Below are 15,798 nucleotides of genomic sequence, written 5' to 3' on the forward strand. Positions count from 1 at the left end.
AAGTCCAGTTGTTTTTATTTGCAGATAGACATTTCTCTATCACTTTCTGTAGAGGTGACCTGGGGTAGTTGCTTAAACCTCCCTGAGCCACAGTTTGCTCACCTGTAAGATCCACATAATAGCTACTGTATCAGGTTCCTATGAAGTTTAAATTAGATCAAGTATATAAAAGCATCTGGCATGTAGGAAACACTCAATAAATACTAATACCTTCTCTGCCTTTATTCAGTAATTAGTCTTTTCCAGTTCATCCTGCATATATTGCGTTGGCCGAAAAGTTCATTTAGGTTTCTCCATAACATCTTGTGAAAAACTGGAAGGAACTTTTTGACCAACCCAATACACATAAAAGATAAGATCTGAATTATGTAAAATCAAAGCCGGTTTGCCTTTTAAAGCCCTCAGAGTTCCTGAGATGCCCCCATTAAGTCTTTGTATTTATTGCAGATTTTTATTTTGTTTTTTCGTTTTTGTTTTTTTTTTTTAGTTTGCCCATGTGTGTACCAGAATCAGTGCTGCATAGTTTGAGCCTGATAAGATTGACCTTACTAAAGAGACATTTAAGTCACATCTGCCAAGAAATATGACTTGAATGAAACTAACTTGTACAAGTTTTCAATACTTTTAACCTGAGTTATCAGCTGTCTGCAGTTATTTGTAACCTGAGGGGTACACAGCCCCAAAGGGGAAAGTTAAGAGCTGCAGATCTTAGATGCTCTGAGAACCCACTGCTGTACAGTCATTCCTATGAAAATCATTCATGTGCTGGCAGCCCATAAGAGAGCGTAAACCAGGGACTTTGATACCATGCAGCAGAAGAGCAAACTGTTTCTCCAAGCCTTGAAGTATAGTATTCCTCACCTTGGGAAATGCATGCAGAAAGAGCACTTGAATCACTGTAACTTCGCTGATCATTATTTCAATAGAATAAAATTGAAAAAATATCACCTAACCAAGTGTCTGCAGAATAAACCCAGGATCTCAGAGTTAGCAAGAAACATCCCAAGTCGGAACTTCTTATGTAAGGTATGGACTGTTTAAATTAACCTCTGTGTAGGCCTTAAATACTAATTTTAGCTTAAAAATAAAGAATGGGTAGGAGATCAGTTACTAATTTTTTCAGTAAATCTAGTTTGATTTTTTTAATGGTCAGACTCAGTTGTAGTATATGTAAGTATAAAAGAATATATACATATATATTTATAGAGCTCTAATGTAATATGTAAAAATGTACATTTATAAAAAATGATTCCCCTTAGGAATTCCTTCCTGTGCTACCAGTGCAGCTTAAAGTATAATTTGCCTTCTAAAATTCCTGGACTGTTATAATAACTCTTAATAAAATCTAATAATATGCTGATTGTTTTATGAATCCAAAATTAGTAAACTTTAGTGAAAACCACTTAATTGTGCTACTTCTCTGTTAAAATTGAAAAAAGGATTTGCATTCTTGACCACTGTATTCCTCTAGAAGATGCTTTCGGGCTATTGTACTCTGGCCAGCCCCCAAGAATGACCTCAACCTTGAGGACCTATTGCCCTTGTATGTAGAATGAGCACATTTCCTCTGTTGCCTCCGACAGTCTCAGTCTACACCTATTGTCCATTTATAGTTATTGACAGTGTCCCCTTTCCTCCCAGAAGTGCCTTAGGTTGGCAAGTTATGTGCTCATCCTAGTTATTTGAGTTAAGCAGCTGGCACTGTTGCCCCTTTGACATAACCTCCCCTACCGCATACTTGCTATGTCCTTAGGTTCCTTAAATGGCATTTAGGAGTGATATTCTTGCAATATTTTAGCATATTTTGTTATTTTCTTATTTTAATTTCTAGTTTCATACTAATATTTTTAGTCTCTTTTGACTTTTTTATTGTAGTAGAGTATATGTAACAAAATTTTCCATTTTAACCATTTGAAGTGTATAATTCCATGACATTAATTACATCACAGTGTTGAACAGCTGTTACCACTATTTCTAAAATCCTGTGGTCACCTGAAAAAAATATACCTAGAATTCCCCACTCCTGCCTTTCCTGAACCGTGGAAAACTTTAACCTACTTTATGTCTCTATAATTTGCCCATGTTAGATAATTCATATAATTGGAATTATATAATATTTGTCCTTTTGTGTTTGGTTTATTTCACTTACATAGTTTTCAAAGTTCACCCATATTGTAGCATATATGGGAAATTTGTTCCTTTTAGTGGCTGAATAATACTTCTTTTATAAACCATATTTTATTTATCCGTTCATCTGTTGATAGACACTTGAGCAGCTTCTTCTGTTTATAAAAATGATTTTTTAATCTTATTTTACTCAATTCTTGTGATTTTTTGTTTCATTTTTGTTCTTTCATTAGCTCATATTTATTTATTATGGGGCATTTTTATTGTTGTTTGCTTTCAACTTTTTAATCTTAGTCCTAGACTTCTGCTCTTTACATTTCGGTCATACAAATTTTTCTTTTTATAGCATCTTAGTTTAGTTTAGCACTTTCCTTTTTTACTCAAGTTTTTCAGTGTCTTTTATTTCATTTTTACCCTTTGCGTTTGTATTTGTACACATGTCCTACTTGAGAAAGGTAAACTTTAAAATATTACCTATTGGACACATTTTAGACATTTATATCATTATATTTTGAATTGTATCTGGAACATTTTGTTATCTTGTGCTTTTATCCTTAGTCTCAATTTATAAATAGTAGGCAGGAATTACCCTCAGAGTGACAGCTGTAAGATTAGCTCACACCCTATGCAGGAGTTGGACTATTTTTTCCCTCTACTTGTCGTGAAGCAACTTTTCAGTCCTCTTTCATAGAACCCTGTTGTCTGGAAGCTTTAACCTGCCTCAGTGGCTTAATAATTCCTTCACCTGGTAATGGTCTGGCTTTCGCATGTCACACATCAACCATTCCTTCTGTGAGAAATTATGTGATCTAAGAGCTGTAGTCCCTGTCCTTTATGATCACTGGGACCTGGGGAAGCTGTGAAGAGATCTGTAGTCAAAAGTGCACAGCTAAGTAAGCATTCACTCAGTTTCAACTTTGTCTACTCTTATGGGAACAACCTGGAGAAGGAAATGGCAACCCACTCCAGTATTCTTGCCTGGGGAATCCCATGGACAGAGCCTGGAGGGCTACAGTCTGTAGGGTCACAAAAGAGTCAGACACAACTTAGCAGCTAAGTAACAACAACAAATGGGAATAGCAAAGTAGAAAAAGTAATTAGTGCCTTTTAGACAAATTAAAATATATTTACTTAAAGACTTGCTTAGAGTAAGGGAGGGAAGTCTGTGTAATAAAAATGCCAGAAAGAAGAGCTGTAGCCATGCCTGGTATGTCAGGACTCTAATCTCTCTGACTGGAAATAAAGGGGGGAGTTTCACGTTGGTGCTCTCTAGAAGTCTTCCAAATGCTAAAATTTCATTATTTTATATCTCTACCTTGTTAACTCACCAACAACTATCTATATGTTTGGGAACTCTATAGTACCAACTCCTGCAGTTTGGCTTTGTATCAGAAATCCTGGGAAACATTTCAGAAATACAAATTCTTGGATCTCACCCCACATCTGCTGGGTCAGAATCTACTAGCTGAGGCCTGGGGATCTGTTTTTTTCTCTTAAGTTCCTCAAGCAATTCTGAAATTCCCGGTCTGCCAATGATGGCGGATCTGCATTTAGGAACTAGACACACTTGTGATCAAATGTTGCTGACCTAAACTTCACTGAATTCATTCATTTCTGAAGCTCTTTCTGGCAGGTACTGTGACTTTCCATTTAACATCAGCCAGATGGCAAGATGAACTTATTCCATTACACTATGGCACCAACTAGTAATCGAAGGCTAGCATCAAACCAGATACCCCATTTCTTTATCTTTCACATCATCCTGTTCTGCTTTGCCTGCAGAAATAATTCCTGAAGTCTTTGATCATTTGAGATACAAAAAGAAAACCAAATAAGGGGAAAAAAAGGTTAAACATTTGTCCATTGACTCTTTCTGCAATATAGATTAGCAGTTCTTATAGTAGTCACTAAGATAGGTTGACAGATATTTCCTTCACTGGCATTAGTGATCTGTGATTTGTGGGAATCACTGGTTCTGAAGGTTCAAAACTTGGGAAAGCCAGAAAAAAACAAAACTGTAGTCTCACAATAGTTTTTTTTTTTTTTCCTTTCTTGATAATAGTTCACGGAGTGGGACTGCATTATAGGTGCCAATTCTTTATTGGGTTTTTCCTCCACGTTCCATTTATTCTTTAACCTCCTGGAGTATGGCTCCTACCCCCACTAAAAACCCATCATTGTTGCCAAAGATGTAACATATTTCAGCCCAGTAGGCACTTCCCTTTCTTCCTCTTAGAGAAGCTCTCAGCAGATTTGACATCCTTGACCAATCTCTCCTTGAAACACTCTTTTGGCCTCATGAGTCCACGTTTTCCTGGCTTTCCTTTTCCTAGCTTACAAACCAACCCTCCTCAATCTCCTTTTCTGACTTTTCTTCCATATGACTTCTCAACTTTGAAGTTTCTCAGACTTTGGTTCTGGTGCTTTTTTTCTCTCTTTAATTTCTTCCTAAGTAATTTTATCCATTCCCTTGGATTTAGTATCATAGCAGTTATTATCTTCATCCCAGATCCACCTGTGAGCTGCACAGAATTAATCTCTAATTGAACATCTTACTGACTTCTCAAACTATCCACAGTTGAACTTCAACTCTCCCAATCCTGACTCAGCTCTTCTTTGTCTCGTTGCTCTTTATGCAGTTGTTCAAGCCAGAATGTGGGAAAACATTAACCTGCCATGGCATCCATTAACAGTGTATACCTAGCTTCCTGATTTTTACCATATCACAATACCACCTGGGCTATTATTTACTTAATTATTTTCGCTTAACTGACTTGTCTTATCCCAAGGAATAATAGTCATCAGTCTGATGTGTTTGTTATATTCTTTCTAATAAAATATTCATATACCTCAAATCATATATACCATCATGTCTGACATGCTTTCAGAAACACATTAACCTCCAAAATACATGGTGAATCTGTCCGTATTCTCTATCTCTACCATTATCACTCAGTCATCCTTCATCTGGGTCACTGGTTGAAGCCACCTAACCAGGTTCTTTGCTTGCCTTCTTCTCATCTAACCCATTTTCATACATTTGGAAGAGTGATCTTATAAATTAAATCATGTCACTCCACAGCTTAAAAACCCTTCCAGAAGTTCTTTTTTTTTTTTTTTTCAAAGAAATTAGTGTCTTTGTATTTTTATTTATTTTTTGGCAACACCTTGCAGCATGAGAGATCTTAGTTCCCTGACCAGAAATGAACCCAGACCTTCTGCATTGAGAGTGTGGAATCTTAACCACTGGACCACCAGGGAAGTCCCCAGAAGCTCTTAACACATAAACTCCCATTTTCCTAATCATGTCCCTCAAGACCTTGCAAGATCTAGTCTTTATCTCATTTCTCTAGGGAAAGAGGAAGAATAAAGGAGTAGATGAATAAAATAAATAGTATATCAGAGAAAATAGGTACAATGAAAAATAAAATAGGACAAGGAAAGATTAAACCATTTGGGGCTAGGAATAATTCTTACCTTGGTTGAGAGGTCAGGGCAGGCCTAACTGAGAAAAAAGACTACATTTGAGCAATAGCTTCAAGTGGGTGTTAGGGCATAGGGCAGTAAGTTCTAAGAAAGTGAGGTGGAAGCAAGCTTGACATGGTCAAAAAACATGAAGGAGCCCAGTGTGGCTCAGAGTCAGTGGACATAGGAGTGTAGTAGGAGATGAGGTCAGCAAGCTTTCTAATGGGGCAGAATTCTTTAGGACTCTAGACCATCATAAGGATTTTCCATTTTCCTCTTTAACAAAATGGGAAAACTTTGGGTTGGATTTTGAGTGAAGGAGTAATATGGTCTGACTTTAGGTTCACTCTAGTTTCTTCGTTGAAAATAGACTGTAGAAAGCAGAGGCAGAAACAGCATTTTGGCTCTTGCAGTAATCCAGAGAGAAATGATACTGGTATCACCAGAATAGTAAAGGTGTGAGACGTGCTCAGATTCAAGATACATCTTGAAAGTAGAATTGACAAGATGTTCACGTCAGTGGTTGCTAGAGAGAATGACAAAACTAAAACTTTTAAGCGTGAGCAGCTGGAAAGACAGTTGTCATTTATGAAGATAGGAATAATTGCATAAAGAACATTAGATTTTTGTGGGGAGAGGGAAAATGGGGATATTGGATATTCAGTGCTGGACATTTTTTTTTTTAATACTTGTTAGAAGTCCAAGTAGAAAATAATGAGTATTGTAGTCAGTTGGGCATAACACATTTGTTCAGGGAAAAGGATCAGGCCAGAGATAAAAATTTAGGAGTCCTAGAAAATCAACAGCATTTACTATTTAGCATCATAAGACAGTATGAGATCACCAAGGGAATTAGTGCAGACTACAGATAAAAGAAGTGGTCCAGGGCATTTTAATGTTAAGAGCCAAGGAGTTGAGTAGGAACTGGCTGAAGAAACTGAGAAGGGCCAGTGAAATAGAAGGCAAGCAATGTGAAGTGAAGTGAAGCCTGGAAGCCAAGTGAAGTGTTTTTAGGAGGTGGAAGTGATCAACTGAATGATGATGCTGATAGCTCTCAAGTACTGTGATTACCTAGAATTAACATCGGTACTTCTTGATGTAGGGGTCATCAGTGACCTTGACAAGAGCAGTCACTGGAATGAGAAGGGCAAAAATCTTACTGGGCTCATAGAGAGGAATTAGAAGCAGGGAATATAGGAGACAAGTCTTGCAAAGGGTTTCACAGATGCTTAGTATGAAAGTGAAAGTGTTTGCGACCTCATGAACAGATGCTTAGTATCAGTTCAGTCCAGTTCAGTCGCTCAGTCGTGTCCGACTCTTTGCGACCCCATAATTGCAGCACGCCAGGCCTCCCTGTTCATCACCATCTCCCGGAGTTCACTCAGACTCACGTCCATCGAGTCCGTGATGCCATCCAGCCATCTCATCCTCGGTTGTCCCCTTCTCCTGCCCCCAATCCCTCCCAGCATCAGAGTTTTTTCCAATGAGTCAACTCTTCTCATGAGGTGGCCAAAGTACTGGAGTTTCAGCTTTAGCATCATTCCTTCCAAAGAAATCCCAGGGCTGATCTCCTTCAGAATGGACTGGTTGGATCTCCTTGCAGTCCAAGGGACTCTCAAGAGTCTTCTCCAACACCACAGTTCAAAAGCATCAATTCTTCGGCGCTCAGCCTTCTTCACAGTCCAACTCTCACATCCATACATGACCACAGGAAAAACCATAGCCTTGACTAGACGGATCTTAGTTGGCAAAGTAATGTCTCTGCTTTTGAATATGCTATCTAGGTTGGTCATAACTTTTCTTCCAAGGAGTAAGCATCTTTTAATTTCATGGCTGCAGTCACCATCTGCAGTGATTATGGAGCCCCAAAAAATAAAGTCTGACACTGTTTCCACTGTTTCCCCATCTATTTCCCATGAAGTGATGGGACCGGATGCCATGATCTTCGTTTTCTGAATGTTGAGCTTGAGGCCAACTTTTTCTCTCTCCTCTTTGACTTTCATCAAGAGGCTTTTTAGCTCCTCTTCCCTTTCTGCATAAGGGTGGTGTCATCTGCATATCTGAGGTTATTGATATTTCTCCCGGCAATCTTGATTCCAGCTTGTGTTTCTTCCAGTCCAGCGTTTCTCATGAGGTACTCTTCATATAAGTTAAATAAGGTCTGCCTAAAACAACACAGGGATGTTTCTTAAGGAAGTTTAAGATTTTTATGATTTTTAAGTGTATCGATTATTTTCTAATTTTTTTTCTGCATTAATCAAAATGGGCCTAAGATATATTTCCTTTATTTGGGATTACATTGATAGATTTTTCTAGTGTTGAACCATCTTTTCACTCTTAAGATAAATCTTCATTGGTCACATAGGATTTTATTATCACTATTGTTTTTGTTTTGTGTTTTTCTAAAATACATTGATCTTTTATTTTAGAGTTTTTCAATCCATATTTTATAGTAAGATTGATTTTTCATTGTCTTATATTGTCACTGTCTAGTTTTACTGTCAGGGTTATATTAGCCTGATAAAATTAATGGCATGGTTTTATATAGTTGGCCTTTTTTTTTTTCCATAAATAGTTAATATATGAGAGGAGGATTTGAGGAAGCTACCCTTGAACTTACCTGGGTTTTGTGTCTGTTTTATAAAGGGATACTTAATTATCAATTTCTTTGATAGTTATTGGCTTATACAGCTCTTCTGTTGTTTGAATCAGTTTTGCTAATTTATTTTCTGAAAAATTATCCATTTTATCATATTTTCAAATGTATTAGCATAAAGAACTTTATTGTAATTTTTTAAAATCTTTGTTATATCTGTAATTATGCCATCTTTTTCATTTCTAATATTTTTGGCCTTTTAAGTCAAGTTTTATACATGTCTTTCTTCTTGTTTAGTCGCTAAGTTGTGTCCGACTCTGCGACCCCTTGGACTGCAGCTCTCCAGGCCTCCTTGTCCTGGGCCTCCCTGTCCGCCTCCCATGTCTTTCTTAGTATATCTTTAAAAGAACCAACTTTTTCTATTTTGTTGGTCCTTTCTTTAGTTTCTTTATCAATTTCATTGAAACAAATTAAATTTATTTCCTTTCTTCTACTTACTTTAGGTTTACTCTTCTCTTTTTCTGTCTTAAATTGAAATTCTCCATATTGCGTAATTTCAGGGGACTCATAATGTCAGCTTGTCCCACTGTTCATATGCTAAGCTTAATAATTTCAATAAAGGTGATAATTGCTAGTTCTCTCCATTGTTAAGGGGCCATTATTCCCTTTGCAATTACTAAGTAGAATGTAGGGTAATACTTTGTGCAAATATTTTACTACCCAGTATCATTTCACCTAATGAGTTTAATAACCATGGATAATCTTTACCCTAATCACTTGTTTCAGTGGGGGTTGCTAATGTTTTTCTATTTCTGTTATTCTTTCTACATTTATTAGCTAGTATTATTCTGTAAAAAACGTTTTCCCCCTTTTTGTAGTCTTTTTATTTTTTTATTTTAGTTTGGTGTGTGTTTTTATTTTTACTTCTTTTTAAACTTTTGTGAGTTTTTAAAGTAATCATTTACAGTCATTATTATTTTTAATGCTCAAACTGCCCTAAATGTGGCTAGTAGGAACCCCCTCAAACTGGCCCTTGTGTTCTTTTCACACATCTCCATAAACCTTTGAACATTTCTTGCTTTCTAACACAAAACGTCCTAAGCCTACTTTTTACTCTCCCTGTCCCAGACTTGGAGTTAGCCATTTATTAATGGCACCATCTTTACTCAAAGCTGCCCAGTGTTCTTTCTTCTGTTGCGTAATTTTTCTGTCTTTAGAGTTCAATGATGTTGCTGTAATAAAGTTTACATATTCCATTTTTCTATCTTAAGAGTTTTCATTATTAAAATGGTTTTGTAGTAGGCCACCCAGAAGATGAGGAAGACTGGTTCTTTTTTCCATTAATAAAGTGACACTGTACATGTAAGCTCTTAAAATTTAAAGTTAAAGCTCTCCTCAGCTCAGCTCCATTAGGCAGTTTATGCCCTTAAAACCAATGAACTATTAATGTAGTAAGATACTTGGCTAAAATCAAGTTTAGCTGCATACCCTAATGATAATGCTAGCTAGCATTGAAATGAAAGCTTGGAACATCCAGTGAGTATTGTTGAAGACAGAACTTAAACCAAAACCAACTTGGAGTACTTTGTGAATATTATATAAAATCTCAAGTTTCCCTGGTGGTATTTCCTTTTGAGGAATCATTTACAAAATGTTTGAACTCTACTTCTACTTTATTAAGGCAGTTCAAAATTCTGTTGATTTCAGGGTTTTTTGGTTCAGATATACTCAGTTTATTTGGATTTGTGACACAGAAAAAAAATTAAGACTGTTTAAGGTAAGTGTAGGAGGACAGGTATTGGGCCCAGCCTTGTTGCCTTTAGTCCTACCTTAGCCATGGCTCTCAGTAATAAAGAACCAGTGTTGAAAAGCGGCAGAGCCCAGCTCCTGGTTTGGAATGTGCTAGGGGCTGCAAGGTAGTAGAAAGAGGTACTTTCTTTGTAGCTCTCCTGACTCTAATTATAATAGGAATTAACAGAACAGATAAGCATATATCTGGAAATAAAAAATCAGCTCCTATACCTCATGAGAAGAGTTAACTCATTGGAAAAGATCCTGATGCTGGGAGGGATTGGGGGCAGGAGGAGAAGGGGACGACAGAGGATGAGATGGCTGGATGGCATCACCGACTCGATGGACATGAGTTTGGGTAAACTTCGGGAGTTGGTGATAGACGGAGAGGCCTGGAGTGCTGCGATTCATGGGGTCGCAAAGAGTTGGACACGACTGAGCGACTGAACTAACTAATCACTAAGTTGTAGTTTCAAGAAGGATTTCTAGTGATCTGTTTCATGCTTTAGATGATAATAAGAATCTATTGGTATAGATATTTTGCCTCACTAAAGATCAACACCAGATTTTGTAGAGATACTTTAAAAAAAAAAAAGTAAACATAGGGGCCTCTAGTATTTGAACGTGTTACTCAAGCGCATTAATTATATTATTGAAGTACAGAGTAAATAACTTGGGCAACGACCATTATAGCTAATGTGAATCTAATCCAAATCATAAAGCATCCCCAAAAGTCTTAAAACTTTGTGAAAATGATTAATTTTCCATTTAATTTGCTTTGGTGATTTTTCTATTTTATTCTTGTGTTTAATTTTAGATTATAAACTCTGTGATATAGACTATATCACTTACATTCGCCACACTGTTGGTAAAGTATCATGGACACACTTGTGCAATACATATTAACCAGCTGTTGGAGGTCCTTACCAAAGGCTTAGTGCCCCTCTGGCACAAATCACTGTACAGCTGTCATCTTTGGCAGAAAGGTGACATTGAAAATCTCAACTAGAATTCTTTTCTTTAGGCAAGGCAAACTCATAGTATATTGAATTATTGAACCCTTTTTTTAATTTGAGAACTGAAATTTTTGCTCTACCCAAATGTTAATCATTCATATGATATTTATGTGCTCAGCAGACATCAACTTAAGCTCTTAGCTTATTGGGGACTCCTAATAAGACACAGTGCTTTATTTAGCTTTCACCTGTATCTCTACTCACTAATTTTCCACTATTTTTCCTTATTCTTCCTTTTTTAAGATGAATATATTATCTGATTCCTTATCTCAAAAGAGAAGTTCTGTTTTATAAAGCCTTAATTCACCATTTAATCTGATAAATAGTTCTATTTGGAGGATTACTTATCCCCACAAGAGAAGAAAATTACAGCCAGTGAAGATAGAAAGTAACGAAAACTTCTTATCATGACTCTTGCTGTGAATAAAATAATAATGAACATTTATTGATAATGTTAATGTCTTCCTCTGCCTTCGACTTTTTTCTCATTTTAGGAGGTCTTTTAGTACTTTATAAAATTCAGCAGACTTCTGCTTCTCACACCTGGCTATTAAATGTGTTTAAGTGTTCATAGGGTTTCATTTATTGCTTTCCCATAGTATTTCTGAACAGTCCTCTGAACTTCTAGTACCTCTGCCTCTTCAGGACTCACACATTTAAAGTAACGTGTGCATGTGCGCCCAGTCGTGGCCACCTCTGCGACCCCGTGGACTGTAGCTGCCCAGGCTCCTCTGTGCAATTTCCCAGGCAAGAGTACTGGAGTGGGGTGCCATTTCCTTTTGTAGTCATTAAGTATCAACCTCATCTTCTTTCTTTACATTTTTAAGTGAAAAAGGAGAAATGACTTATTAAACTTATGAAACAATATATAAGATCTGTGAAAAGCAGTTTATTTCATAGGTATACATCTAATGTTGTATTTGCATGAGAAGGAAATAAGAATTATCTTTAAAAGGTGAAAGTTTTTTTTTTCTAGTTGAAATATTATGATCATACTGATAAAACTTTTTTCCAGAATTTTCTGTCTAGTAAACAGGGAAACGAAAAACCCCTTTCAGAAAACATGGATGCGTTTGAAAAAGTGAGAGCAAAATTAGAAACACAGCCACAAGAAGAATACGAAATCATCAATGCAGAGGTAACGTATCTCATCTCTATTTTTTTAAACCTTATATTACCAGTGGGGATACAAATGAAATACCTTATGTTTTTTTTTTAATTAATACCTTATGATTTATAAACATAAGCCCACATCCAAATTAGACTGATTTTGGCCTTTAATATGTGCTGAAAAACTTAAAGAACAAAGAATAAGCTAATTATGATCCTTTAAATAAATTGTAAAGATCAAAGCCAAGATGAATTTCCAAGCATATTGTATTAATTTTGGCTTTGGAAACCAATTCTGCTTTTAAATTTTTAAAAATAATTCTAGTGAGAAGTTCAAGTGAAACTAAGTCAGTGCTTCATTATTTGAAAAGTGTTTGATTGTTCTAGCTATACTTTTTTTTTTCAATAAAAGAAAATTCACTTTGAACAGTTTAATACCAGGAAAGCCAAGTATTTGCTTGACCATTTTGTGTTTACCACACTCATAGATATTCAGTTGAAAATGACTGAACATACATGTTGAATTTCTTTTTTGAAAAATTTGTTGATAAGAATGGAAAACAGAACCACAGCTTATGAGTGAAAATTGCATACACAGTAGAATGAAAATAGCAATACAGTCCATGGAGCTACAGAAAGCCCAACATGACTTAGTGGCTGAACAACAAAGAATCAGAAATTCCAGATTCAAATCACACCATTAACTAGCAGGTAGTAAATGTCTTAAGCTGCCTAATATCATATCAGTCAATCAGTTGCATTTAATATGTAGGAATTAGACAAGAGCATGATTCATGTATTGGTAATGGTCTTTCTCTCTCTCAAATTGCCTTTATCTGTCACCTCTACAGAGGGTAAGATGCTTTGTGTACAGTCAGATCAAACCATGAACAGTTGGCAGTGACAGCATATTTTAGAGGAAGGAATCTCAGAAAGGTATTGACTGGGTTTTCAGGCTAGTCTTCAGTCATGGTTTTCGCATCTGCATAATTTTGGTTTATCTTAACGATGCCACTTGATGTCTGCTAATTGTCAAATGTTCCAAAAATAAAGCTAACGTGGTTCGTACATTCATGAGAACTGACATAGGTTTTGTTTTGCCTTCTCTTTGTTTCTTTCATTTATGTATTAGAAATGCCTCCAATGATTGTAAACATATGGAAACCATATCTTGATCACTATATTATATATTTATATCCATTTAATATTTTTTTATGTTTACTCATAGACTTCAACAGGTCTGCTTTTATAAAAGATCTCATTTCTTCATCTTGAATAGTCAGACCATTAAACAATTAATTAAATTGTGTTTAAACTAGTAGATAAATCATTATTATTAAATAAACCATTTGTTTCTTTACATTGTCAGATTAAACACGGTGGTTTCGTTTATTATCAAGAGGGCTGCTGCTTGGTTCGTTCCAAAGATGAAGAAGGTACCGTACAGTTTTCCTTTTTAAGAAACACTTGATTTTTCTGATTTCACATTTTTCATGAGAAACTTGGTATTGATTTTTGTAATTTGTATTTTCTGTTGCAGTATAGTTGATTTACAGTTATTAGTTTCATATGTACTGTAAAGTGATTCAGTTACACACATACATATATCCATTTTTCAGATTCTTTTCCCATATAGGTTGTTATAACATATTGAGTGGAGTTCCCTGTGCTATACATTAGGTCCTTGTCGATTATCTGTTTTATATATAGTAGTATATATGTTAATCCCAAACTCCTGATTTATCCCTCCCCTCTACATTTCCCCTTTGGTATCGTTAAGTTTGTTTTCAAAGTCTGTGAGTGTGTTTATCTTTTGCAAATAAGTTTCTTTGTATCATTTTTTTTTTAGATTCTACATATTAAGTGATATCATATGAAACTTCTCTTTTTCTATCTGACTTACTTAGTATGACACTCTCTAGGTCCATCCATGTTGCTGCAAATGGCATTGTGTCATTCTTTTTGATGGCCGAGTAATATTCCATTGTGTATCTGTATCTGTACATCTTTATCCATTCCCCTGTCACTGGCCATTTAGGTTGCTTTGAGTCTCGGCTATTATAAAGAGCACTGCAATGAACACTGGGGTTCATGTATCTTTTTGAATTATGGTTTTCTCTGGATATATGCCCAGGGGGATTGCTGGATCATATGGTAGTTCTGTTTTTCGTTTTTTAAGGAACCTCCATACTGTTCTCTGTAGTGGTTGTACCAATTTACATTCTCATGAACAGTGTAGGAGGGTTCCTTTTTCTCCACACACCGTCCAGCATTTATTGTTTGTTCAGGCCCCTACTGGCCTTCAAAGGCAAATGCTCTGGAGGCTCCTTCCAATGCCAAACCCTCAGGCTGGGGAGCCTGCCATGGGACTTGGAATTCTCACTCCTGTGGGAGAGCCTTTGTGATACAATTATTTTTCCAGTTTGTGGCTTGCCCACCCAATGGTTGGGATTTGATTATATCATGAAAGCGTTCCCCCACCCCAACCCCTGACTGTCTCATTGTAGCTTCTTCTTTGTCTTTGGATGTAAAGTATGTTTTTTTGATAGGTTCCAGTCTTTTGGGTCAGTGGTTGTTCAACAGTTAGTTGTGATTTTGGTGTTTTCATGAGAGGAAGTGAACTCAAGTCCTCCTACTCTATCTTGTCGGAAATTAAGAGCTGCTTTTACTTTGTATGCTTGCTGCTGCTTTCCTCAACATATGTGGCCATTATCCCCATGATATGGGGTGTGCTGGTGTGGTGGTCCGTGTATACTCCCAGGACAGAAGGGACAATGATTGGTACCCACTCAGTCCCTGTACATGCTGCCTAAAAGGCTGGTATTGATTTTCAAAGATATAAAAAATAGGTTTTGATTATTGATTTTTATCTTTATTTTAAATGACTAGCTTTTAATATCTGGGTTTGCCTAAGCTAGAATTAATACTTAACACTCAGAAGCTTTGACATAGAAAATGGAGGTGAGAACCAGCATTTTTTGAGCCTCTACCAAATCGCAGTTACTATGCTAGGCACAACATAGATTACTTATTGTCACAGTTTCTTACTTTTCTAGGTTCTATATGGTCTATAAATATTAGACTAACTGTATCAAGTAACATCACATAGGCTGATGCATAGAGTAATACTGAATAGGATATTGTAATATTGAATAACAAATGCCATTTTCTATACACATCAAGCTACTGTCAATGCTGAAGGAAGCCATAATGTAGCATCTTACAGAAGGGGAATGCTACTCTAAAACACTGAAATATAGTTTTTAAAAAATTGTAAGTATATCTTACAGAATTATCTCCTCTACTTTTTTCTTTATGCAGCAGACAATGATAACTATGAAGTTTTGTTCAATTTGGAGGAACTTAAATTAGAGCAGCCCTTCATTGACTGTATCAGAGTTGCTCCTGATGAAAAATATGTAGCTGCCAAGATAAGAACTGAGGATTCTGAAGCATCTACTTGTATAGTTGTGAAGCTCAGTGATCAGCCTGTAATGGAAGCTTCTTTCCCAAATGTGTCTAGTTTTGGTAAGACACCAACTAAAACATTGAAAAGACAACAGCAAGAGAATTGTCTACACTTTTGAGACATTTTTATTTGCCCACATGAATAAATCAGAAGATGAATGCCTGATCTGTTTATCCTTGTGGACTCCATACCTTCCTCTGTGCCTCTTAACCAGGAGACCTTCC

General features: G+C 36.3%; 1 protein-coding gene across 12 annotated transcripts in view; it reads left to right on the plus strand.

The window, feature by feature from the left end:
* The window catches only part of PREPL (prolyl endopeptidase like), a 38,587-nt gene that overhangs the window by 1,024 nt on the left and 21,765 nt on the right, over positions 1 to 15,798 (plus strand). For 3 of the 12 annotated variants that reach the window (XM_069583424.1, XM_069583427.1, XM_069583428.1), the window contains exons 2-4: positions 12,011 to 12,133; positions 13,475 to 13,541; positions 15,427 to 15,633. In XM_069583424.1, the coding sequence (XP_069439525.1) occupies positions 12,059 to 12,133; positions 13,475 to 13,541; positions 15,427 to 15,633 (349 nt within the window). In that variant the 5' untranslated portion in view covers positions 12,011 to 12,058. Of the gene's footprint in view, positions 1 to 487; positions 1,027 to 12,010; positions 12,134 to 13,474; positions 13,542 to 15,426; positions 15,634 to 15,798 lie in introns of all 12 variants that reach the window. The other 9 variants (XM_069583429.1, XM_069583432.1, XM_069583431.1 and 6 more) reach the window with 4 other exon arrangements.

Source organism: Ovis canadensis, chromosome 3 (genome assembly GCF_042477335.2).
Source record: "Ovis canadensis isolate MfBH-ARS-UI-01 breed Bighorn chromosome 3, ARS-UI_OviCan_v2, whole genome shotgun sequence".
Taxonomy (NCBI): Eukaryota; Metazoa; Chordata; class Mammalia; order Artiodactyla; family Bovidae; genus Ovis; species Ovis canadensis.